This window comes from Colletotrichum gloeosporioides (genome assembly GCF_011800055.1).
Source record: "Colletotrichum gloeosporioides strain Lc1 chromosome Unknown consensus_103, whole genome shotgun sequence".
NCBI classification, from domain to species: domain Eukaryota; kingdom Fungi; phylum Ascomycota; class Sordariomycetes; order Glomerellales; family Glomerellaceae; genus Colletotrichum; species Colletotrichum gloeosporioides.
This window is the reverse complement of record NW_025544748.1, coordinates 638,399-665,098: the sequence shown is the minus strand read 5'-3', so window position 1 is coordinate 665,098 and position 26,700 is coordinate 638,399. Positions and strand designations below refer to the sequence as shown.

The following is a 26,700-nucleotide window of genomic DNA, read 5'->3' as shown; positions in this document are numbered from 1 at the left end:
AGATACTCTTTTACTGCTACCTCTTATTATAAACTGCTACTGCTGCTGCTATAATATATAATAATTGATATACTTAGCTACCTATTACAACTTATCTGCCTGCTCTCCTATATAAATTACTAGAGTCCTATTAGTATATTAGTATAGATTATAAGCTATATATCTAAGATATTAATGCTTAGTCTTAGTGTGTTTATTATAACTATAACGCCCTTAGCCTTATTACTTTAATATTACGCTTTAAGCTAAGCTACTTTATTTTCTATTAAGTTAATATTACTAAAGAATATAGCGCACCTTAATGCTAACTTTAAACGCTCTACTTACTTAATTAATATAGTGTATATAATAGCCTTACCTTACTTGCTACTAGCTAGAAGCTTACTTACCTATTAGACTGCTATTTAGTATACTTTAGCTTTAACTATATTAAGTTTCTCTAGCTTTACGTTATCTTCATCTTATTTTATACTATTAATACCCTTTATATTAAGCCTCTTGCTTACTATAATAATAGAATATTATATATTCTTATATATTATTACTATTTAGAATATACTTATATAGCTTACCTCTAGTTATATTATATAAAAGAAAGCTGCCTTATCTATTAGCATAAGTGTTACTATTAAGTATATTATCTATATACTAAACTTATAAATTACCTCTCTAAGCTTTCTAAGTTATAGTTAGAAGCTTTATAACCTCTTAAGTATAATATAGTATTTATCTATAATAATATAGTCTAGCGCTTGCTTCCCTTCTAGCTATATAATAAAGTCTTTAAACCCCTTTATAATAGCTAACTTAAGTGTAATAAAGATAATAAATACTACTTAGTTATTTTTTTAGCTTTATTATATATAAGATATAATCCCCACCTTAACGTATTACTTATATAGATCTAACTATAGCGCTATTAGTAGCGTTATAATTACTATTACTCTATTTAGTAAGTAGAATACTAGCAGTATAAATAAGATACTTTTACTACTACTTATCCTTATTACTTATATAATTAGTATATACTTACTAGTAATAATAAGTACTACTTCTCTCTAGTTCTTATAGAATATTACTAAGTTATTACCTATTATCTACTATAGCTAGCCTTCTAAGTTAATTCTCTTTAGCTTCTTAAATTATTAGAGCTTAGCTATAAGCTATAGCCTTTTATATACTTCTATCTTTTTCCTCTTATAGCTTATAGGACCTTATTTTAACTTTAAACCTTTAGCACTAAAGCTTAGAAACTTATACTACTAATAGCTAACTTAGTAGAATTATTACTACCTTACTATAAGACTGCTACTAAACTATATAAGCTCTTATATATAAATTATACCTACTATCTATATATTATGCTCTACCTATAAGTCTTATAAGCTATCTTTAACCTTATCTATCCTCTCTTCTGATCTTATACTAGCGTTATCTCTACCTAGCTAGCTAAACAACTTATTTAAGTAGTAGTTAGTAATATTAATAGTAATATACTACTATATGCTTATATTAACCTAATATCTTAATAGTTTTATACTAATCTACTATATAATCTACTATACTTTATCTATTATTTATATTTACTCCTCTTTTTATATTTAGTTACTTATACTTATACTTTTATCCTTAGTCTTATCTATATTTATATTATAATTATTACTATCTTTAATATCTATATTATTATTACTTTACTCTTCTATTTCTACTACTATACTACTTTTTTCTAAGTCCCTTTACTAAATAATATTATCTACCTATATAAATATACTATATCTACTAGCCTTATATATAATGCTCTATACCTTCTATTAGAATAGTAATATAAGCTAGAGAAACTATATAATAAGCTTACTAACCTCTCTTAGGAGATATTAGTAGATTACCTTTACTTACCTAGTTATTTAGTATCTTTTATAATATATTATGATAAAGTATAATATTTTGTTATATATTATAATATTATAAATACCCTTATTAACTATATTAACTATCTACAGACCTATAAGTTTGCTTACTTATGCTAGCTATCTGCTAAGTATATATAGAAGTATTTATAGTTACTTATAGAGTTATTTAAACGTCCTATTAAACTTCTATATAGCTAACAGCTAGAATAGCTAGTCTATTATCTTATAACTATTACTTATGCTACTTAGTCTTTATTATTCTATAGTAGTAGGTAACTACGCTAGCTATATAAATAGCTAGCTATCTTTAGTAGAAACCTAGCTATTATAGTTATTAGCGAGAAATAAGTATTTAGGCTTTATCTTACTATAGTTATTTTTAATTAATAACTATAGGATAGCTAGTAGCTATAATTAGATATTGCTTTCTAAACTATTTACTAAACTTAAATCCTCTATTATTATTAGCTTTATAAGCAGCTCTTATGTCTTTTAGACTAGCTTATATAGTGCGTCTAATAGCTACCTTATTATAAACTATATCTATTTATATAATATATAATTACTAACCTAGTTAATAATACTAGCTGCTACTATGTTATATTAGATATATATCCTATATATCTATATTTTAAGAATTTAGTCTATTAGTATTAGTTTTATATTTTTATTACTTATTATTTGCGTTATAAACTACTATACTTTTACTTATATATATTAGAATAAACTTTACGTTATATCCTCTACTTTATTCTTCTTTAGAGATATTTCTAGCTTAGCAACCTCATTATAATACTTAGTATATACCTAATAGATTACTAATATATATGCTATCTTAACTATAGCTAAGTACTTTATTATATAGTTTATAATCTAAACTTAGCTACTATTTTTAGTAATACTTATTACTGTGAGAGCGTTAAGAAGAGTACTACTATAGTCTCTACTTTTTAGCTAATAGTTTAGTATACTAATAAGTATATTAAGTACTATACGTTCTAGCTTCTCTTATATTTAATACCTTATCCTTATGTTAGCTACTTCTACTATCTACTTAAATAAGTTTTATACTTTTACTTATAATAGCGTTAGTTTATATAATAGCTACTTATTATTATCTATTTCCTATATATAGAACTAAATATATAGCAGATATAGCTATATACTTTTATATCTTACTTATATATTATCCTCTATATAGTTATTAAATAGCCTTCTTAGTTTAATATATACTTCTATATACTACGCCTTAAATAGTATAGCTAGCCTAATAGTATTAGGTATAAATATTACTTAAGCTTAGTTTAGTATATAGTTAACTATTATTTATATTACTTAAAGTATAACCTTATCTTTATTAATAAAAGCTATTATATTAAAAAGTATGCTAATATTAAGCCCTTTTAAGTATACTGCTTATCCTATATAGGCTAGTTATAAGCTAAGCTTTAGTTTTTTATTAGTAATATAGATTAGCTTATTATAGCTTATCTTTATATATTCTACTTAGACTTTTTAGAGATCTTAAATATAGTTTAATATTAGTTAACCTAAGCTTCTATTTAGAGCGCCTTATAGAGACTTATTAGCTATCTATCTTTAAGCTACCTTAAACTATCTACTTATAGCTTATATTAAGAAAAACTGCTAATATAGTACCCCTATTATTTATAGTAAATTTTTAGCTATAGTAGCTTTCTTATAAATATTACCCCCCTTTTGCTAATTATTCTCCTATTTATATTCTACTTAATAATACTCCTATATATTTCGCATATAGTAGTAAATATAATAGCATATATAGTAGTATAAACTGTTTATTTAGGGTAGTATAATATAGGTAACTAGCTTAACTATAGGGTCTAAGTATTAGAATAACTATAAATTAACCTAGCTATAGATAATATTTAGGATATTACTAACTACTTTAGCTATTTTTCCTCTAGCCTTAGTAGTAATTAACTAATAGTGGTTTTATAGATATATTATAATTTTATTTATTATAACTATATATTAATATAATATATATATTAGAATTAAATACTATACGTTATAGATAAATAGCTTTATATTTACTTATATAGATAGCTTACTTTAATTTACTACTATTAAATAATTCCTCTTATCCTCTCTTTATAATTTTACTTTTCTACCTCTTAATTCTATATACTTTCTCTTTAATCTACTTTCCTCTCTACTTACGTTCTATTAGTTAGTTAAGCTTTCTAGCCTAGCTAATATCTCTATTATATAATTAGCTAGTTTATATAGGGTTTACAACTATATTATAAAAACACCTACTATACTATTTACTAATTTCTAGATTTACTTTACTAAGTATAAAACTAAGAACTAGAATATTATAATCACCTTTATTTAAGCTTTAATTATATCCTATTTTTATATATTTTACTAGTAGAAATCTTAATAGCTTCTTTGCTATTAGAAAATAACAGCTTCTACCTCCTATCTGTATAGACCTACTAAATTTCTAGTGAGGGTTTTAATAGCTTCTAACGTAGGCTGTTATTACTAGTATAAGAGGGATTAATATATTATAGTAGTATATAAAGTTATAATTTAGTTTATAGATTATAAGCTATAATAGATCTATAGTTAGAGGCTAAAGTGATTAATCTTAGACTTAATAAGTAATTTATAGTAAAAGTAAATTAAAAGTATCTTAAAGATAAATATAAAATTAATTACTAAAAAGCTATAGAAGTCTAACCTTAAGTAAGACTTTAGGTTATACTATATATATAAATCCTTTTACCTAAATAAGACTACTATTTATAAATACTACTCCTCTTATTACTATAAATACTTATTCTAAAGTAGGATAAGTACTTATTTTAATATCTACTAAATACTTACTATAGATTCTTTATTTATACTTATTCCTTACTATTATATAACTTATACTATAGTTCTTTCGTTCTAAGTAAGTTCCTATTATTCCTATTAATGCTTTAGTATAAATATCCTATCCTAGCTGCTAAATAAAAATCTTAATAGCTTCTTTATTACTATTATAGTTAAAGCTACTTAATATATAATACTAAGGATATCTATATTTAATATTATATATTAAGTAGCTTTAACTATTAAACTATAAGGCTAGTAGGCAGATAGTAAGGATCTAAGTTCTACCTCTTAAGATTAATATAAAGTGTTAATATAATAATTAAATAAATAGTATAAGACTTTATATAAACGTTAATTAAGTTTATATATATTATTAGTTTTAAATTAATATTAGATATAGCGTATAAGTAATAAATCTAATAGCTATATATTATTAAGTAAGATAGAAGCCTACGTTTAAATAGGTTATTAGTTATTATAGAGTTTCTAGTAAAGCAAATAGTGATCATAAGCGATGTCTCTATTGCTATAGGTAGGCATGCTAGTCTATATGCAGGTCTAGTGAGTTAAATATCTTAAAACTGAAAACGTTACGCTTCACATCGTAAGTTTCGTGGCGCTAAGATCTTCCTCTCAGCAGGAGGTCTCTTGTTCAAGCTCGGCGGATCTGCCGATATCCTTGGCCAATAAGGTGACGTGAGCAAATCCTTAGCAACGCTTGTTAGGCTGATACAGAAACCCTCCAAAACACGCCTCAGTACATCACTATTTTCGTCATAACAGGCATCGCAAACCTTAGTACTGCTGTCGGACTTCATCCCAAGCTCAGCCTCGCTGATACCCTTCTTGCAAGCATCAATAGCCGCATGTAACTTCTCGATGGGCTTCCTGTGCAGTCTTTGGATCAATACCTCGCTCTCGTCCAGCAGGGTTGAGGATGAGGCGGAGGAGCCTTTCGTGCCAGCAGCCATTAGAAAACGCTTGGACCCATCTTTCAGAGCCTTGAAAGCGTTTCTGAGTGACGCCTGGGTGTTTGAAATATTTTCTCGCAACTCCGAGGTATTCTTGTCAGTGCCGAAGTCTGACAAACTACATATCATGCCGTCTAGGCCGTCGGCGAACACGAGCAAGGAATCCTCGTACGCGTATAGGGGCACTGATCCACGGCCTGCATCAAACGCAGTGTTGTTCGTAAGCGCGTTTTGCATTCTCACCAGGGCTTTGATGAGTTTTGCCGTGGTCATTTGCCTCCTAGGTTCCGTGGTAGTTGTAGACAGACGCCCAATGGCGTGCCTCTCGAGATAGCCCCTGATTTCCTGGGCATGAGGGCCTCCGTGTGTTTCAGCAAATCGTTCGTCTGCAATGGTGCCTGCGGACTCAAGGAGCGTTTTGGGGCCGCCAGGATGAAAGGCCAGGAAGGGCGTCATGTCGTATACTGTTCCTCCGATAGCGACCCAGCATGATTTGACAGAGTTATGGGCTGCAAGTTTTGAGAGGCTAATGATGGGGCCTTTGGGACCACTTGACGAGGACGAGCGGCAAGCGGTGGGTGAGCAGGACGGCGTTGAGCGGTTTGGTTTTTTGACCATGGTGAAGAGGTCTTGGTGCAACTGATTCCAATGCGCGGGAGGCGAGGGAATTTGGACGTGGCTGCCATCGTCGGGCTCGTCATTTGCGTTTTGTGGTTGGAGGCGTTCTTGATGCTGCTGCTGCTGCTGTGGCGACTGACCCAGTCCAAGAGCACTCATCACCGTAACCCCGAAGTCAGAGCTGCCGCAGACAAAGACATGACCACTCTTCTCCTTCACAAGCCGCCGGATAAAGTCTCGATAGTCTGTCAAATGGCGCGTCACACGTCGCCCCTCCTGGGGGAGCTTAGTCCAGATTCCCCCGCGGATTCTCAGATGAGTCTCCTGACTGAGAGCCAAGACTATGGTCAGTGGCAACGTCCTCGTAAGTTGCTCCAGGCTCTCGAGTGAACACGGGACGTGGCGAAGTGTTTTTGCAGCCACCACAAGGAGCAGCTCTCCCTGTCCGGCGCTTTTGTTTTGGCTATCATCGAGACGCTGTTTCATTGCCGCGCGGTCGTGCAGAAACCCAACCAAGGGACCAATACCCACACCCTGACCAACAAGAACCAGCGGCACGGCTAGGTCGCGGGGCTGACGGAATCGGGGAGAAGGCCACGGCCGAAGGCGCAGATGCGTGCCCGGCGCAGCGCTGCCGAGGAACGAGGATACCAGTCCCTCGGGCGAGTGTTGAGCGACTGTCAGCACAATGGTCATGCCTCCTCCTCCGACGGAGTCTACCGCCGTATCAGACACGTTAGGAATGACGCGGGCGATTGAGTAGAACCTCGGCTCGCCATCATCATCACTCTCGCCTGAGGACGTATCATGATCTTCCGAGCAAGGAGAGCCACGCAACCGTCGATGGTGTGAGGATGCTCTGTTCAGCGTCTTTCTCTTTGTCGGCGGCCAGACTTGAACTCGATCACCTGGCTCAAGCGGCAAACTTGCATCCAACTTGACGGCCACCACCACGCTTCCCTGGTAGACGCTGTGCGACTGCACATACGCGTCCTGCCATAGCGGGCGACCGCCCAGCCGTGACACCATGCCCTTCTTCATTTGCATGCTAAGCATGGCCTCGGGGCGCAACTTTGGTTTTCCATCCTCCATGGCTTTGACTTGGTCGCCACTCTTGACGCCGCTGCTTGTCGAGTGTCGCCCTGTATTCAGGGTCACGCCCGTGATGCCGACAGCCTTGACGCGGTGCCGCTCGAGGAACCAGACGTACAATTGCAAAAGACCATCCCAGGCCGCGGAGAGATGTTTGTACTGCGCCTGCTCTTCGAGGGGAACATGATTTAGCTGAGCTCGGGCAGCGGTGACGTAGTCTCTGACGCTTCCGGCGTCGTCCCCAAGAGCATCCAAGAAGGCGCGAATATTGGCCGGCAGCGTGGCCCGCCGGTCGCTCTGCATCCCTCTCAAATCACCCTTGACCTGTTGGCGGCCGATGAAGACGTCCAGCGCATGGAATAGCGGTGCATCAACGCCACTGTTTCCCAGCTCTCCGGAAGTCACCGCCCGACCCATGGCGGGATAGGTTTTTATCCAGATGACAGGGTCAAAATTGGCAGTATCGCGTGGCGTCATGGCGTCGAAGACGTGGGCGCACTTTACAATACGTGCCGCCACGCTCTCTAGACAACGCGCGACTTGGTCGGGCTGGTCGGCCAGCACGTTATTCTGCGCGAGCGCCATCGAGGATAGCGCGGGTGCAAAGACGGCCTCCATCGTGCCCTGAAGCCCCGAAGAGAGTCGCTCCTCCGACAGGCCAAAGTAGGTACTCCTCAGACTGAAGGAGCTATTACCAACAGCGTTGTTGAGAACATCATCAGCGGGTACCTGTCATGGAGAGTCAGCTGCGCTACTTTGTTTAGGTAGTATGTTTGGAGGAAATGGATCAGTACATACCCGACCAGTCATGCTTCTACCCAATCGCTCGCAAACCCTCTCCCACGTAGCAAGGATATGGCGCGGGACCAGAGACTGTCCGTCTTTGCCCTTGCCTTGCTCCTCACCAAACATGTACGCGTGGGCCAGGGCGCTCAGTACTAGCGCTGCTCGAGCCAGATGACATGGTTCCAAGTCATCCCATGCATCTGTGACTCCTTCCGCGCGATTGCCCAGGGCGTCGACAGCTTGACGCACTCGTCCCGCTCGGAGTAGCAGGGGCAGATTTCCATGAACCGCCTCCCATGGCTCCAGGGACACTGGTAGGCGTTGGCCTGAGCTTCTGGAGGAGGTCCCGCTACTAGCGGTGCGGCTTTGAGTTGATTCTTGACCTCCCAGAAACCCTCTGGTGCGGTTGAAGCATCCATCAAGGCCAGGGCCGAACCGGAGTGTTCGTGTCCCGGCTGGGAGTGAGCCTTGGCTCCGGATATTGAACTCAGTCATTGATGAGGCTCCGGATAGCTCAGTCGCCAAAGAAGCCTGGGCAAGCAAGAAGCTGGCCTTTGAAATAGGGCAGTTGATGATTGTTGAGGGGGTTGTATTTATGGAATGTTGTGTCTTCACCGGAGTGATTGGTGGCGTCAGGACGCCTTCACCTGACGTCTGGGGGACAGTGAGGGACCTTGAGGGCAGTGGGGATGGCGACCTCATGCCCATGTCCACATCCTCTTGTGGACTATTGAAAGAAGGAGGGGTTCTGGGCGGAGTCGGAGGCAAAGGCGGCGATGGGGGGTAGTGGAAGGCAGACATGGCAGTGAATGGAGCTACCAGAGCTACCAAGAAACAAAGTAGGAATTAATTTTATTAGAAGAAGAAAGATAGACAGGCTGTGGCAACGCTTTCAGATTGCTGAGGATGGCAGGATCAGGTGGCTTCGTTACTCGTAAAGATCATGTATCCAATGGCTTGGTTCTGACAGCTTCGGGTCTTCCTGGACTTTACAGGGACGATGTGTTTACATCTATATGTATGACGCTGGCACGGCAAGAAAGGCATTGTTTTCCAACTTCTCGGTGTAGTATGCGCATTCCAGCGCGTCGAACTTTGTGTCACACGTAATCCCCACTGGAAAATAACCTCATAGGCATTTTCGCACTTTTGTTCCAATTTGGAAATGTTCAGTATTAGATGATGTCCCCATCGGACCGGCACAAACAAATGACGCCGTTGTCCGGTTAACCCTCGCAAATCTGGGTCGGCAGTTCCCCGGCGGCCAGCCACCGTCCGAACATCCGGTTACTTCATCGCCAGGTTAGGTGTGCACGGCGATCATGCTCGTGCGCGATGGATATTCCCTGTCGTCAACGCACATGGTTCCAGAGACTTGGTAGTAATCCGAAAGGTTAAAAAAGAAGGAAAAAACAAAACGAACACGATCGTTCCGCTGAATATACGTCGTCCGAGCGCTGACACGTTACGCCTTGGCCCTTGGCAAAAGTCTTTTCTCCGAACTTTGACCTGCGCAAGGCACAGGTCGAGACAGGTCTAAAGACCCACCAAAATACCGTCTTTACGTAGGGAGTCGGCGCACCTACTAATAACTAGTTCTGCCCGGCACTCGCAACTGAGAGTAGTTAAGCCACTTCATGCAGACGGGAAGAGGTAACAGTTCAGGAAGTTGCGCGAGAAAGCTTCCAGGGCCCTTGGTCAACCAAGGAAGAAGGCCGAAAGCACTCACCCCAATGCCCGAGCAGCTGTCGGCTTCCTCGGCCTTGTGAATGACGGCACTTTCGGCGTCGGACTCCGGCAGCCTCCCCGTGCCATAGTTTACTAATGTCGGGGAAATCCTATTCCAGTTCGCTTTCGCCTTGCTTGCGTCATAATTCCGCCGTCATCAGGCGAACTTGTGATTACCACAGTCATGTCCACAACCTTGAACAGAGACGACTGACTCTCTTCATCTTCTTCTCTCGTACTCGCCTTACCGTACGGAGCATAACTAACACGTGGAGGAACAGCAACAAGCAGCAGCCAAGAGCGAGAACATACCCAGCACCTCGATCCAGGATCCACCAGCGCGGGCAAAATGATTCTAGGCATACCTTTCAACATTCACATGTCCAACCTGCCGGACCTCCCGAAGCTCCTTTGGACCATCGGTCTGGCCATCTTCGGAGTTTTCGTGTTACGCACCATCTACTACGTGACCCTCCATCCCCTGGCGGGATACCCAGGCCCTCTGCTCGGACGCGTCACCACCATTTACTCACTTTGGCACCGCGGCAATGGTTCCAACCATAGCTGGCTATTGTTCCTGCACAAAAGGTACGGTCACATTGTCCGCATCGGCCCAAATGAGCTGAGTTACACCCACCCGGATGCTTGGCACGATATCTATGCCAAGGCGGGAGGTGGGGGTGACATACCCAAGGACTTTGTCGGACTGGGGCCGGACATGGCGGCGCCCGAGAAGGGTATCGTGCGTGCCGACGATGCCAATCACCAGCGGCAGCGGCGGATTTTCTCGCATGCCTTTTCCGATCGTGCGGTGCTCAAGCAGGAGAGCCTCGTCCAGGGCCATGTCCACAACTTGATGGACAAGCTAGCCGATGAGGATGCCGAGCCTGCTTTTTTTCGTGGCCGCGTTGATCTCGTGACCTGGCTGAGCTACCTGGCCTTTGACATCATGGGCGACCTGATGTACGGCGAACCTCTCGGCATGCTCGATAACGACCAGTCTGCTCGCCAGTGGGTTCGCGACACGTACTCGACTATCAAAACGGTCACGCTCGGCATGGCAATGATGGGTTGGCACCCACCCCTGGGCCCGCTGCTCCTCAGATCTGTCTGGGGCAGCAGTGGCAAGCGTCGCGCCCGGCACAATCGCTTCTCGATGGATCGCGTTGATAAGCGCCTGGACCGCGGCGACGACTCCGGCAGCGACATCTGGTCCATGATTATGCAAAGCAGTGGCGATGAGAAGCGACCTGGCATCACGCGCGCCGAGATGTATTCCAATGCTGCAACATTCATGATCGGTGGCACCGAGACAACCACGGCTGCTACATCAGCTTTAACCTACCTACTGCTCACTCACCCGACGAAGATGGCCACGCTGCGCGCTGAGCTCGATGCTGCCATCAAAGATCCACGGGAGGACATGACTTTCACCAATCTACGAAAGCTGCCGTATCTTAACGCGTGCATTGAAGAAGCCATGCGTCTGTATCCACCGGCACCAACGCCTATGCCGCGCATGATTCCTCACGGGGGACGTGTCGTCTGTGGACGCTACGTGCCGGCTGGTACACGCGTTGACATTCCCCTGTATGCCATTGCACATCATCCGGACAACTTTGTCGATCCCGAGGAGTTTGTACCGGAGCGGTGGCTGAGCGATGACGACCGGCCAGCCAAGTATACTGATGACCGGAAAGAGTCCGTCAGGGTGTTTTCCGCGGGGCCAAGAGATTGTATTGGCAAAAAGTAAGTAAAATTCTCGCGCCTGTTCTTGGGTGTCTTCGCTCTCTGTGTAAGGAGTCGAGATTATTGACTACACCTCACGCAGCCTTGCATATCCCGAAATGAGGCTCATCGTGGCCAGCCTGCTGCACAACTTCGACATTGAGCTGGCTGACCCCGACTTCAAGTGGTTGGACCAGAACAGTTATGGGATTTGGGACAAGCACCCGCTTTGGGTGAAATTAGTCCCTCGTCAAGTCGAACAGGGTCACTGAATAGCCAACGTAAACATCGAAGAACGTTCTGCGAAGCAATTCAATTCATTTACCTTATTCGATTTGAATTAAACAATCTTGACTACCGGAAGTGTGATTTCTTGGTTCGACCCACGAACGATAAAAACTGCACGACAGCAGCACCAAGTGCTTGCACGTACATCCGCCGGCCCCTGAGCGCAGACCAGGCGCTCTCTATCGTGTAGGGACGTTCAACTGATCCGGTCGTTGTGACACCTCGTTAGTGTTATTGTTTTTACTTGTGATTTCCAAGTTACATAAAGTGGGTAAAAGGATGTTGAAATAAGGTAAATCGCCAACTCTTACCATGATAGGTTTAGCGCCCCTTTGGGTTTATGCTGTCATCTTGGCGTTCCTTAAGAGCTTCCGGTAGACCGGTTACTTCATCAGGCTGCATGACGACAGATTCCCAGGTGTCCCGACAGATTCCCATGTCAGGACAGTCTTTCTCAGCGCCCTACACCATCTTTTCTTCCTACTTAGACTCCGGGAATCTCCGGGCAAATTCAAATAGACTTTCCGACGCGTTGATACGAGCCCGAAAGCTTCATGCGGTCACACTTTGTTCTTGTTTTTCCGTTTTTTCTCCTTTAGGGTGTCGGGGAGCTCTTTTGACAGACGGGCCGGACTTTCAATTGACATTCTCGCGTTCATTGACGTCTTGTCAACTTAAAGACACCTAAACTTTCACTGATTCCCTTTTTTACCATTCTTGGGTTAGTTTCATCTCATCACCGATGATGGGCGACGGAGCGGGAGCTTCGAGGGGAATCCTCTTCGCCGACATTCATGCCTTGTTGCCATATAGATTACATCTGCAAGGTCATTGCAATCTATGTTCAATTGCGCTAGATGTCTACAGCACTTGATCACAGTTCATGAGCAGTAACAGGATGTGGTAAAAGTGGCTGCGTCTTGCATCTTTGTGATATCACATTCTGAAGGTCGACATCACCTTACGCCTGGATCCCTATTTATCTTAATTTTCGCAACTTAATAATCTTGGAGAGCGATCGACAATTGTTTGACCAAATCTATCGTTCTACTGACCGGTATCAACACTTAGTAATAACCGCATCTCGTTGTGGTCAATAACCATGGCTACTGCACTCCCCGCCGATGACATGGCGGAAAACGGGCGGTCGGCGGGTCGATCTTCGCGTGCGCCTCACTCCCGCTACTCTCTCGTCAGTTTTCCCGGCCTCCCCAACGACAACCGTCCTCCATCCGTGCACATCTCCGCGGACGAGTACAAGGCCATTACAGACCTCGTCGAGCTCGCCAAAAAGTTCCTTGATCAACAAGGTGGCGATGCCACGACGTCGTCGACCCAAGAAGGCTCCCTTGACGCGTCAAAGGCCCCGAAGCAGGATGGGCCTCTCGACCCCTTCGGCGCCAACTTCGACGCGCGAGAGTGGGCCAAGTCATTCTATCGCTTCCGTTCCGACAGCTGCGAAGTTCGCAAGGCGGGCGTGGCATTTCGCAAGCTTACCATCTCGGGCTACGGAGCCGACACGGCATATCAGCAAACAGTAGGCAACGCGTGGTGGCTCACGGCCGTGGCGGCTATGCGTGGTCTCTTGCGCATGAAGCGCCAACAAGTGCGCATCCTACATAATCTCGAAGGGGTGGTGAACGACGGTGAAATGCTGTGTGTTTTGGGTCCGCCGGGCAGCGGGTGTTCAACCTTCTTGCGGACAATTGCGGGAGATACGCAAGGCACACAAGTTGCAGAAAGCGCCCATCTCAACTACCGCGGCGTGAGTGCCGATGAAATGAAGCGCTATTTCAAGGGCGACGCCATCTACACCGCCGAGGAGGATGTTCATTTCCCAGCGCTATCGGTAGCGGACACGCTCTTCTTCGCGGCGCGGGCGAGGGCGCCCAAGACCCGGCCCGGGGGACTAACGGCTGATGAGTACGCACGGAGGGTGCGCGACGTGACCATGGCCATGCTTGGTATTCAGCACACGATGGAGACGCCCGTCGGCGGTACTGACGGTGACACGGTGCGTGGCGTGTCGGGTGGCGAACGCAAACGTGTGAGCATTGCCGAGGCCGCGTTGAGCTTTGCGCCGATTCAGTGTTGGGACAACAGCACTCGCGGGCTAGACAGCGCCGCGACTGTCGACCTTTGCAAGACACTGCGCATCCAGAGCGACATCATGGGCATGGCGAGCGCAGTGGCCATCTATCAGGCCCCACAGATGGCCTACGAACTGTTTGACAAGGTCCTGGTCCTCTATGATGGACGCCAGATCTACTTTGGCAAGACGACAGATGCCAAACGATATTTCCAGCGGCTGGGCTTCGTTTGTCCCCGGAACCAGACCACGCCAGACTTCCTGACCTCCATGACGAGCCCAGCTGAGCGTGAAGGCATCGTCAAGCCCGGTCACGAGGCAAAGGTCCCACACACTCCTGACGAGTTTGCTGAAGCGTGGCGAACGAGCAGTCACCGACGCCACGTTAGCGAGGAAGTAGACGCCTACGATGCATCCTTTTCTCTAAGCGGCTCACGCACCCACTATGCCGACTTCTTGGCGAGCAAGAAAAGCGATCAGTCGGGGCTGCAGAGGTGGAAGTCACCTTATACCGTCTCGTACCCGCGGCAGGTCATGTTGTGCCTTTGGCGCGCTCTCGCGTTGCTCAAGGCGGCGCCACAGATGACGGTGATGATGCTCGTCATCAACTTGTTCCAGACTCTCATCGTGGCCAGCATTTTCTTCCGGTTGCCCGACACTGCCGAGTCCATGAAGTCGCGCAGCACGCTCATGTTCACCGCCGCGCTGGTCAACGCCTTTGGATGCGTGCTCGAGGTTGCGGCCTTGTATGCCAAGCGCGACATCGTCGAGAAACATGTGCGCTACGCGCTGTATCACGCCTCGGCTGAGGCTATTGCGGACCTGGTCATGAGCTTGCCCTATAAACTGCTGAACGCCATCACGGTTAACACCCTCTTCTACTGGATGTGCAACCTGCGCACGGATGCCGGGTCCTTTCTATTCTTCGTCCTCGTTCAGTTCGCCATGACTCTCGCAGTGAGCTTGCTTTTCCGGCTGGTCGCTTCTGTCACGAAGAGCCACACTGCAGCCATGGCCCCGTCGACAATAGTGCTGCTCACGCTGTCGCTGTACACGGGTTTTGCGGTTCCGCCGATGTATTATAAGTCTTACACAGCGTGGATCGCCAAGGTCAGCCCCGTGGCGTATGGGTTTGAGGCCCTTATGATCAACGAATTCGGCCACGGGCGGAAATTCCCTTGCAAACTCTTTGTTCCGTCTGGGCCGGGCTATGAAAACGCAGCGATGATGCCGCAAACCCGCGTGTGTGCCGCGCAAGGAGGTGTCGCGGGTGACACTTTCATTGATGGGAGCGCGTACATTACCAATGCGTTCGGGTATTCGGACAGCCACCGTTGGCGAAACGTCGGTCTCATTTTCGTATTTTCAGCCGCGTACTTTTTGCTGCATCTTTTGGCCACGGAGCTGGTTAGCAGCAAGAAGAGCAAACAGGAGATGCTTGTCTTCCCAAGGGGGAAGATCCCGATTGGCCGCACAAAAGACGTGGAAGATCATATCACCAGAGGAAAAACAGAGGCGCCCAGCACCAGTACGAGTATTCCTATGGAATCCCTGCCCGTCTCACCTGTTGCGCCCGTCTTTATCAAAAGAGGGTTTGCTGGCATGTATCCGTATACTGATGGCGGCTCTCCGACGACGAGGGCTAGGAGGTTGCACTATTCGGACACGGCCAGCACAATCACGAATTCTCCGGTTAAAGCCTGGAACATGTCGCCACGGCAACGAGACAGATTCGAGGACCACACTGCCGGCGGTAACAATAGCGGGGATTTGTCTATTGACCGCCAGACAGCCATCTTCCACTGGAGCAACGTCTGCTACGAGATCAAGGTCAAGAAAAATGAGACGAAGCGTATTCTCGACTGTGTGGACGGGTGGTGTGAGCCTGGGACGCTCACTGCGCTTATGGGTGTCTCGGGCGCCGGCAAGACCACCCTCCTCGACGCCCTCGCCTCGCGCCTGTCCATTGGCGTGGTGACGGGTGAGATGCTGGTTGACGGGGCCCCCCGCGACGCCTCCTTTCAGCAGAAAACGGGCTACGTCAAACAGCAAGACCAACACTTAGTTACATCAACGGTGCGGGAGGCACTCACCTTCAGCGCTGTCCTCCGCCAGCCCTCACGATTTTCTCACAAGGAAAAGATCGCGTACGTCGATAAAGTTATTGAGATCCTGGGTATGGGAGAATATGCAGATGCTGTGGTCGGCGTGCCTGGGGAGGGTTTGAATGTCGAACAACGGAAGAAGCTAACAATCGGCGTTGAGCTGGCCGCTCGTCCCGCACTACTTCTCTTTTTGGATGAGCCTACTTCGGGGTTGGATTCGCAAACGAGCTTATCCATTTGCACTCTGCTCGAGACGTTGAGGGACAATGGGCAGGCGATTTTGTGCACAATCCATCAACCGTCAGCAGTTGTAAGTCTTCTCCACTCTACCTGGCACATAACCTTCTGAGGGTTACCTACCTTACTCTCATCCGTGCACTGCTAACGCAACGTGTGATCAAACATTAGCTCTTCGAGCGATTTGACAGGCTACTTCTTCTTGCTCGTGGCGGACGAACTGTCTACTTTGGACATATTGGACGCAACGCCAAGGTTTTGCTTGACTATTTTGTCCGCAATGGCGGGCCACCACCAAAGAAGGGGCAAAATCCGGCTGAGTACATCCTCGACCAAGTCCACGCCAGTGATGGTGGAAAGAAGGGCGTGGATTGGCCAAACGCATGGCGGAAGAGCACCGAATATGGCAAAGTCAAGGCCCACCTAGCCCGACTCAAAGAGAAAGGCAATGGCTCGCACCACCACCCAACGCAACAGCAGCAGCAGGAGGATCCCCCCTTTGCCGCTCCTTTAACGGTTCAGTTCTCCGAGGTTACTCGGCGTTTGTCGCGACACTACTGGCGCAACCCAAGTTACATCTATTCGAAGATACTATTGACTTTCGGCGCGGCACTCTTCATTGGACTTTCGTTGCTCAACTTGCCCAACACGCAGGTGGGAATCACGATCCAGACCATCGCCATTTTCATGTTCCTCACGACGCACCTAAACCTGATTCAGCAGAGCGTACCCGTGTTCATGGCCCAGCGCACGCTTTATGAAGGCCGTGAGCAACTCTCACGCACGTACTCGTGGTCGGCATTTATGGGGGCTCAAATTGTTGTCGAGATGGCCTACAACGCCGTCATGGCCCCTCCGGCGTTCCTGGCATGGTACTATCTCGTTGGACTGAACCGCAATGCGGCAGAGACACATCAAACCGCCGCACGCGGCGGGCTGGCCTTTTTGTTCATGCTTGTCTTCTTCCTGCAGGCCAGCACGTTTGGGCACATGATCGGAGCCGCCTTCAACCTCGCCGACCAAGCCGCCGGTATCGGGAATTTGTTGTTTGTTATGATGTTTATCTTCAACGGCATTCTCGCCACGCCTCCAAAGTTCTGGGTGTGGGTGTATCGCGTCAACCCATTCACCTATCTCGTTGAGGGGCTTTTGGGCACAGGTCTCGCCAATGCGGCCATCCACTGCGAGAAGAATGAGTTTCTACACATCAACCCACCGCCGGGGCAGAGCTGTGGCCAGTATCTGCAGCCCTTTGCCTCCCAGGCGGGCGGATATCTTGCTGATCCGGCCGCTGCTGAGAATTGCAGTTTCTGCACAACGAGCAATACAAATCAGGTGCTGGCCGGGGTGCAAGTGGAGTTCAGCAATCGCTGGCGTGACTTGGGCATCTTGTTTGCATTCGTGTTCTTCAACGCCATCGCTGCTTTGGGCTTCTACTGGCTCCGTGTTCCCAAGCCCAAGAAAGATAAAGGTGGCAACTCATCAACGTCCACATCACCACCGGGCCAAGATGCTAGCAGCTCAAATCACACTGCAGGTTGGAATCATCCCGAGGTAACGGAGAGGCAAAGGAGTTTTGGCAAAGGTTCATCCAAACATCCCTCGAGAAAGTCTGGGAACTTGGCGGACAAGTTCCCCCAGGCCACACGAGCCAGTGCACTTAGATCACTTCGGTCCTCCATCATGGGTGGCAGTCAAGTGCTCAGGGACAATGCAAAGAGATACTGGGATGATGACGGATATGATACCGACGACACTCGCATGATTGACCATGGAGTAGAGGAAGGATTAGGTACCTTGAATGCGGGTGAAGAATGGGAGCAGGACGTACCCGTGGAATTTATTATGCAAAAGCCAGCAGCAAAGCCTCAGTATTGGATTTGATACCACTCCATCGTCGTATTTAGTTTAAACCAGTCATAATGAAGTAGTTAAGTGGTCATCTCAATGGTTACATCTTAAGCGCCTTTGGTATTGGAAACAATCGGTGCTACTATGACAGCTCTTACAAGTTCTTACCTTATGATAACCCCGACCATAATCATCAATACGTCGGCACCACAAAATGTAGCATCCAGAGAGATCATGAGTGCACTTAGACTACATGCTGTAGCAAACATATTTCCAATGCGTAACAGGTCGTAAAACCTCCAGATGAAATAGTTTCATCGAAGGTACGCCATAATTGTTCAACGGCAGTGTCAAGTTGCCCCTAAATGACGGTTTTGTAGCCATGGGTCGCAGTTCAGTGTCTGTATCAGGCGAGTTTGGGTGTCGCTATAAGATTTGAGTTTTGAGCACAGAATATATTCTCATCAGTACCTTAGTTGTTTGAACTGAATATCCATTCTTCCAGAGTGCAACCAAACGTGGGCACCACAGCCGCGGATCTGCATATGTGCAGATTAATATCCCCGAAGTGCAACAGGAACCAAGCCCATTTAAAAGCTCTGGCACATGCCTAGATACTATTACTCATGTTGTTTACAGGTCCTCCTTCAACATACACTCAATCACGTTCCCCAAGCCACAACAAATCCACACCTTAGCAATAATTAAGCCAGCTGCCTCAACAACATTGTTCAGTTCATGCAAAGTTCTCTGGCAACCATTTGGACTAACGGTAAGGACAAATCCTGCGATGAGTCCCATGGCCTGGAATTCACCATAGTTCTTCAGCAACGGGGGCGGCGCGTTGGGCAACATGGTGTCGCCGCATGTCGGGTGCATCATGTACTCGCCAATGAGCAGGCGCGACTTTCCGGGCGTCATAGCATTCTTGACGTGTGTGAACATGGTAATTAAGTCTTCGTTCTGCCAGTCCACAATGACCGAGCGGAACCAGTATACATCGGCGCCCTTGACAGGGTTCTCGTTAAAGAAATCGTGCGTGGTGAGCTTGACCGCGCCGGTTGCCAAGGCCCGCGGGTCCGTCTTTTGCCAGTGGGCAGTGGCGTGCTTGATCATGCCGGGTTGATCCTGAACGATGCCGACAAAGTCGTTCTGACGGTCGGGGAAGTTAGTTCGCAGGGCTTGAATCGAGCTGCCGAGCCCTCCGCCGACGTCAACGACCACGGCACCATTCCGGAGAATGACTTCCCAGGGGTATCCCCGCACGTCTGTCAGCCCGTGCAAGTACTCCCCCAGCGATGCGAGCCATAAGTTGAAGCAGTCACGCCACTCGGGATACGCGTTCAAGAACTCGAACTGACCCATGCCCTTGCCGATGGTCTTGGAGAAAGCCGAATCTCGAGGGGCATGGCTAGCGCAGAGAACTGGGTCCTTGAGAAGGCGTGGGAGCACGTCAGCTGTAGGGTAGAGAAATGAGGCGTAGCGCACCGAGTTGGCGAGACGCTCATCGGTCGCCAGGGCGGTCGATGCGTCGTCGTTGGCGAAGACGCCGAGGGCTGTCTCGGAGAAGATGTGGTGCGCACACAACATCCTCATCACGAGTGCCAGCTTGTTAGTATCGACGATTCCCGTCTTCGAGGCGAGGGTGTCAAGGTGCATGGGCCCGTTGGTCGCCAGCAACTGGGGTATATCCCATTCGACGGCCATATGCAGTGCGCGCGACACGAAATAGCTATGAGCCAGGTGGCCGAGACGCCACTGTGGCGTGAGAACGGCTGCCTCGAGTGAGGCTGCAGCGGCGATGATGCATTTGCGGACCTCCTCTGTCTTTGGTCCTCTCGGGATGCGAATATCGGCTCGGTCGCCGGCCGTGGACTTGCGAGATGGAGAGTAGGAAAGTTCGGTGATGAGGTCATTCACCGAGGTGGTTAGTAAGTCCATAAGGGACCGGAGCTTGGTGATCTGTTGTTCTGCCGCTGCCGTAGGCATGTTGAATGAGGAGTGCGAATGTTTTCTTTTCACTTGCCAACGCTCTCAGTAGTTTTTGCATCTTTTTTCTTTACTTCCTTGATCATCTATTTGACTCTTTCTTGGGGCTCCGACAGCCTGTCCTCTTTGGTGTTATTCCCAATTGATAACTATGAAAGTCCGGCCTCATCAATAGAATTTGGTAATTGCCCCGGTGGAGATGAGCGTGGGCCCAGCCCATCGTGTTCGGGCTCGGAGGTGGTACAGTGAAGATGGTTTTGATACTCTCCGCTGGCGACATGATCGGAAGCCTCGGCTTCAAGTGATGTAATTGCAGTTCGCTTTATAATGTGGGTATTGAAGAGGGTTTGTGATAGTAGAGGTGAGGAACTTCTTGGTGTTTCGTGTTCGTGCTGAGAGCCACTACGATGGACATGGTCAAGGGGCCCATAGACTTCTTATTAGGAGTTCCCCACCCCGAACAGACTTTATGACGAAGTCTTGTCAACAAGGTTAGGGCCCGTGAACCTTTCACCTGTAAAAGCAGTTCCCAAACCTTGATTTTCCCACCAGTTCGCTCAACAGAACTATGCAATCCGCATGAAACGTGTATTTAGACTTCAAGCCCAGCCCTGCCAGGCCATGCTCTCAGCGCGACTCAAATGCCCATTTTGTAATTAGTCCCGTTTCACATGTCAAGAAGAGCCTGGTCCCGGTTCAGATACGTACCTGATCAGTCCGGCTGCCCGGATCGCGTGCGTACTCGCATTCCAAAAATCACCTAGCCATTTCGTTCATTTCTTTCATTATTTTTGTTGTTTTTTCTGCTTCTTCCTGATTTCTTACTATACTTTCTATTTCAATATTGCCGTTCCTTGCGCCTATTGACTCCATCAGTGGGGGTCTGATGTATTAATGCGAGTCCAAAAAGGGCAACCTCTTGCGACATTCGGCATGCAGGACATGCACTCCTAGAAAGACTGACTCAGGTGAACACCAGAAAGAGACCTCTGATCACGTTAGGCTCCGAAAAGAAAGAGCTGTATATCAAAATGGAACCAAACATCATCAGCGCGAGTACCAGCCAAGCAAACAGCCAGGATACCACAATTGACACAAGCAACCTCGCCATGAAAAATCACGACCTAACCACCCTCCATCACGCTGACGGCACCTCGAAGAGAAATATCTACAATGAAGTTGAATTTTCCGCCTCCCCTAAAGGAGATCCGCTAGTTTCCTCATGGCTCCCCACCCTCCACAGCTCTATCTCCGCCCTCTTACGCTGGACGGGCGCCTACCCGGCCTACATCCAGAACGCACATCTCGCTTTCGTACGTGAGGCTGTAGTTCCCCGCCTTAAGCAACCACCCGCCACGGCTGATAGGCTTCACTATATTCTAACGCACAATCACTCGCCCTACGAAGCAAGCCTCGCCTTTGCGTCTCATCAACCGCCCAAAGTGCGGTTTACAGTGCAGCCACTGGTAGACCCTAGCATTGCAGGCGGGGATCCCCTGGGGCAGAAAGGACTGCGACAGAAGTTGGAGAATCTGGCGGCTTCTTGCGGCGCAGACCGCACTTGGCTGGATGCCTTTGTTGATTCTGTCTTTCTCACTGACGCGGAAGAGTCGGGCTTGGTCGATAAAGCAGCTAATGGTAGCGCTGAAGGTGCTCTACCGCGGCAGATCTGCTATGCTGGGTTCGACTTCGAATCTGGAGGGAAAGATGGAAAAGCGGCCATCGGAATGAAAGCGTACCTGTTTCCGCAACTCAAAGCGCTTGCAACCAGTCAAAACCTGGTGAGCATCACCGAGTCTATCGTGACACGGCTTGCGGAGGGTAACGAGGGTATGATGGCCGCCTGGCAACTCCTGAGAACGTTCCTCATCTCCTACGGGGAGGGAAACATCAACATATACTTCCTCGCTATTGACTGCCTCGCTCATGAGATGAAACCTCGTTTTAAGATATACGCTCACACACATGCCAACTCTCTCGCCTCAGCCCGTCATATCTTCACCTTGGGTGGCCGCCTGGCCCATTCCGCGGATTTCCTGCCACAAGTCTGGCCACTGCTGATGGACATGGAAGACGTACCCCAAGCCGACATGGACGACCTGGAAAAGCCGTTAAATGACCCAGACAGCAAGTATTGCGGGCTCTGCTTTGCATTCGAGATGATGCCGGGCAAGAATGTTCCGCAAGTCAAGATGTACATCCCGATGTGGCAGTACGCGCGCGACAAGGCTGGAGTCGTCGAGAGGTATGATCGCATACTCAAAACCCAGGGGATGATGATGGGGGATTACGACTTGAAAGCTGCTGTAAAAGACGCCTTGTAAGTATCATCCTTGCCCAAGAGGACTTACTGGGCTCCTCAATGCTTATCAATACTAACTCGTGGTCCTTCTTTTCCATCGAAAAAGCAAGAGTGAGACAGATTCTGGTCTGCATACTATGGCATCGGTTTCCTCATCTCAGAAGGGTGTAGGCTTAAGCACCTACTTTGGGCCAAGGCTTTGGTTGTGAGCTTAGTTAATCTGGCGCTGTGTTGTACTACGTTGGGTTGTAATTTAGGACACATGCTTCATCCGAGGTCGGGAAACATTATCAAACTTGTATTTCTTGATAGTACCGTATAGTGTAGCTTACGCACACTTCCCTTTGTCCAAATACTTCGTGACGGCATCGTCCGCCTGAACCAGGCTGTTCACATGCAGTAGAACATGGTGGTCCGGCCTGACAATAATCGCCTTCCCCTCTTTGATTTCCGGGACCATTTCAAACCAAGTTTCGGCCAGACCAAGTCTTGCCACATCAATTGCCCAGTGGCAGGATGCGAACGCCGGATTTGCGTAGTGCAGCACGGTGAATCGATCGTAGGGTACAATGTCCAAAAGCGATAACCCATCGTTGATGGTCCCGTGAGGCAGTCTTGCTCCAGGACACGCCCGTGGGACGTATACCGTTGGGTTTTCAAGAAGAGACGGCGTGCAAGACGGATCGTCGTAGATGAATCCGAGCTGGAGGGCTAGAGAGTCAAAATGTCTGCTCGCCTCTGTGACCGCCTCAGCCGCCGCAGCGGAAACGACGGGTCGTTGGAGGAATTCATCCATGGTGAGATCTGGCGCCTGTGCCCTCGCTTCTTTGTACTGAAGGGCAAGGCCAACCAGTGTGGTACTGACGGAATAGAAGGCAGCCTCGCTAGCCTTGGAGTACTCAATATTTGCCAAAGCAACGGGTCGACGCTCACGGGTGAAGCTGGTGAGAAGGTTCGGGGTGCCTTTCCCCTGGATTATGGCAGCAAGCTTCCACGCTAGGTTGTGTGCATCGGCTATGCCCGTGTTGAGACCGAGACCGCCCTGAGGCGGCAAGCTGTGGGCTGCATCTCCCACAAGAAACACACGGAGCGTTGCGTCACTGTACGAGGATGCCACCCGAGGGGCAGTCTCCCAAATAGTACGAAGAACCTCCGAGTACTGCAGGCCTGGAAGGCAGGCCTCGATTGGTGGTGCCTTGGGTGGTCCATCGGTTGACGCAGGGTCCATGACAGGAACGACGTGGACAAAGGAGGAATCGACATTGTGTGCGATGAACTCGCTGGGATGCTCGGGGTGGAAGCAAAAGTAGAGCATGGCCTCGCGACCCGGCGGAAGCGCAGAGCGCAGACTGCCTTTACAGACAATTGACTGGTAAGCATGGCCAGCTCCCAAGGATTCGAATTCGATGCCGGCCGTCTTATCCCGCACGGTCGAGTTAGCGCCATCGGCACCAATGACGAAATCGGCCTCGATGCTGTGCGTTTCCATGTCGGGATCTTGTCCCATGGGACTGCACGAAACGACGCAGCCAGTCTCCTCCACATCCGTAATGCCCACTGCATCAACCTGCCAGCCCCTCCTGACTTGAACAAAGCCGGTCTCGGCTACCGCCTTCTCGAGCAGGCGTTCTAGCTCTGGCTGCGGCCAATTCACCAAAGGCTCCGGTGTCAGAGTACGAATCTTATCATCCTGGCGTTCATAGGGGAAGCAGCCAATCTCGGCATCGGCCAGGCCATAAACAAGACGCACTAGTCCGGCATCGTTGGCCGTCGCTGCATGTTTTCGGATATAAGCAACATCCAAGCCTGCCTGGCGGAATATTTCAAGTGTCATGGGATTGATCGTGTGTGCTTTGGGGTGGTCAGCAACGCCTAGGCGCCTCTCCAAGACGATGGACTCGATCTTCTGGCGGGCAAGGAGATAGGCCGTGAACAAGCCGACCGGACCCGCACCTGCAATGACGACACGAGTCTTTTCGATTTTCTGCATGGTCTTTCGTGGTCAAGTGCGACTTGGGTTCACGTATGTTTGGCAATGTACTTGGAGTATGGTGTGGTTGAGATTATCCAAGTGGTGATAATGGCTTGATGCTATTGAGAAATAGATGAAGAATGGGAGAAATCTTGATTATTGCGCGACCAGCGGCAAGATTATTACTTCCCCCCACCTCCGTTGTTTTAATTAGGTTTACATGAGGTAAGCCTTGCTTCATGCAAGTATCTCCAAGAAACCAACCGCACGGAACCAACCGCATGACAAAGTTCCTATACTCCACAGACACAGTTTCTTTTATCTGCCCGGACAATACTCCAAATCCTACCAGCCGGGCCAACGTTGATCGATATTATTCACCACCGCACGCACGGATGAACTCTAGCTTACGAGAGTCAAGTCCGACTCTACACTAGGTATTGAAAGACTTGCGCATTCCTACCGACGATTCGTACATGTCTTCCATGGGAAGTTCCATGGGAAGAAGACGGTTTCATGCAGCGCTCACACTTAAGCTGCGGCATCTTCATCCTGATCAGCCATTCGTAGCCCTCAGACTAAGACTTCCTTCGACCTTTCCTCCCGTGACAATCTGACCGATGTGAAAGGATCGCTCATTCCTGACGGGCTAATTCATTCTCCTGTGATCCAATACCTGCTTCTCATCTACTCCAAATGCCAGAGGTCCGTCGTCGATCACGGTGGCTCGCCGCACATCACGAGCAGTCATGTTGGTGTTATAGGGGTTCGCGCGATGCATAGATTTCCTACCAGTTGTCGCGTCTTAGTATATATCACGATATAGATTGTTTTGTAGAGTCGAAAGCAGAAACTCGGATGAACGGGGGAAAAGAAAAACATAAAATGCCCACCGATTATCCCACCACACCATATCGCCACCATCTAACCACTCCATGCTGAAGACATACTCGTACAGATCAGCGGCCCCACGCATAGTCCCGCAAGAGAGTTCTTCGGGCTCACCTTTGGCTGTGTACAGTGATCAATGAGCTCCCAAATCAGCTTCTGGCTCTGCTCAAAGCTGCGCCCCAGTACCAGCTTGGCGTGCGCGGCCAGATATAGCGTCTTTTTCCCGTCCGGCCCAATCTGGACAAGATGGTGGTATGCCGACTTCTCGGCCGCTCGCTCGTTGTCCAGAGGTTGAGCAAAGGCCTGTGGGGAGGCCAGCCGGCGAGAGTGCCATAGGTCATGCTCGATAATCAGATCCTCCAACTCATCCTTTTTGGATGGGGGCAGATCAGCATAAGCTCGTGACGTATCAGCAAAATGAGTCCACGAGCCGCCTTTGACTGGATTGCCGTGGGATAGTAACAGTGAGTACTTTGATCTCTGTTGGTGGAAAGAAGAGTCCTGATCGATGTGTTACCATGGTACGAGCTCATGTTGCGATGGTGGAACTAACCGTATGCCACAAAGCATTGCCTAGGCTGTGATCCCATCGTCTCTGATTAGGCTGTACCGTCGTGCCGTCGAGGTTGATACTGCAAGGAAGCCAATCAGTATCGTATCAATGTCCAAATCAAGTACGAAGCCTTGCACACTTGCTAACGTCCCACAGAAGTGGATCACCTATGCGGTCGTTCTCAATACCATAGAAAAAGGGGTTGATCTCAAGCTCCTGGCCTAACTTTTGGGCAAATTCTATGTGTCTTTTGTTGTCCAGGCCAGTTTTGCGGAAAATCAAAACCCCGTATTGGTCTTGAATCTTCTTGAGCTGTTTTTATTTCCAGCTTATTAGAAAAGTCTAGTTGCGTTACTCGCCAAATCAAAATCGGGTGTGCTCACTATTTCGATATCATCGGCGGGAACCGGGAATGTCCAGTCAATTCCGTCGATTTGGGCGCCGAAGGATGACTGCTCGTCGTGCAGGACTGGAGTGATGATGATGTGCCCCTCGTGAAACTGCTGGTGGTTCCCGCCGCGGCCCCCGACGCTTTGCTGCTCAGAAGGCGGAAACGTGTTTTCGTACCTCCGCGGAAGACTTTGGATCATCGTAACAGCGGGCATAGCGGACCTTGGTTAGCTCAATAATGCGTATCTCGCGATGTGGAATTATCAGATGGACCGAGCATCAGCAATAGAACTCCGGTGAATATATCACCACAGTTGAGACCCCACCCAGCG

General features: G+C 47.6%; 6 protein-coding genes across 6 annotated transcripts; 3 read left to right on the top strand and 3 right to left on the bottom strand.

Annotated features, from left to right (window-relative positions):
* Positions 1–5,572: 5,572 nt before the first annotated feature.
* On the bottom strand, positions 5,573–9,046 carry GCG54_00004031 (Cytochrome b5 reductase 4; the record flags this gene model as incomplete). Its single annotated transcript, XM_045404086.1, has 2 exons — positions 5,573–8,188; positions 8,258–9,046. Coding segments are annotated over 2 exons (3,405 nt in total), but the record flags the coding sequence as incomplete, so codon positions are not given.
* A 1,276-nt stretch (positions 9,047–10,322) lies between these two features.
* Positions 10,323–11,973, top strand: GCG54_00004030 (Cytochrome P450 monooxygenase FUM2; the record flags this gene model as incomplete). The annotated part of the gene is made up of 2 exons (XM_045404085.1): positions 10,323–11,722; positions 11,805–11,973. 2 exons carry the CDS (start codon positions 10,323–10,325, stop codon positions 11,971–11,973), a joined length of 1,569 nt encoding a protein of 522 aa, XP_045257285.1.
* A 1,118-nt stretch (positions 11,974–13,091) lies between these two features.
* Positions 13,092–18,304, top strand: GCG54_00004029 (ZEB2-regulated ABC transporter 1; the record flags this gene model as incomplete). Its single annotated transcript, XM_045404084.1, has 2 exons — positions 13,092–16,493; positions 16,592–18,304. 2 exons carry the CDS (start codon positions 13,092–13,094, stop codon positions 18,302–18,304), a joined length of 5,115 nt encoding a protein of 1,704 aa, XP_045257284.1.
* Positions 18,305–18,904: 600 nt separating this feature from the next.
* Positions 18,905–20,260, bottom strand: GCG54_00004028 (O-methyltransferase gedA; the record flags this gene model as incomplete). The annotated part of the gene is made up of 1 exon (XM_045404083.1): positions 18,905–20,260. One exon carries the CDS (start codon positions 20,258–20,260, stop codon positions 18,905–18,907), a length of 1,356 nt encoding a protein of 451 aa, XP_045257283.1.
* Positions 20,261–21,291: 1,031 nt separating this feature from the next.
* GCG54_00004027 (Indole diterpene prenyltransferase pax) lies at positions 21,292–22,771 on the top strand (the record flags this gene model as incomplete). The annotated part of the gene is made up of 2 exons (XM_045404082.1): positions 21,292–22,580; positions 22,669–22,771. 2 exons carry the CDS (start codon positions 21,292–21,294, stop codon positions 22,769–22,771), a joined length of 1,392 nt encoding a protein of 463 aa, XP_045257282.1.
* Positions 22,772–22,890: 119 nt separating this feature from the next.
* GCG54_00004026 (putative polyketide hydroxylase) lies at positions 22,891–26,583 on the bottom strand (the record flags this gene model as incomplete). The annotated part of the gene is made up of 5 exons (XM_045404081.1): positions 22,891–24,546; positions 25,540–25,926; positions 25,979–26,057; positions 26,118–26,290; positions 26,362–26,583. The coding sequence occupies 5 exons, from the start codon at positions 26,581–26,583 to the stop codon at positions 22,891–22,893; spliced, it is 2,517 nt and encodes an 838-aa protein (XP_045257281.1).
* Between the last annotated feature and the right edge of the window lie 117 nt (positions 26,584–26,700).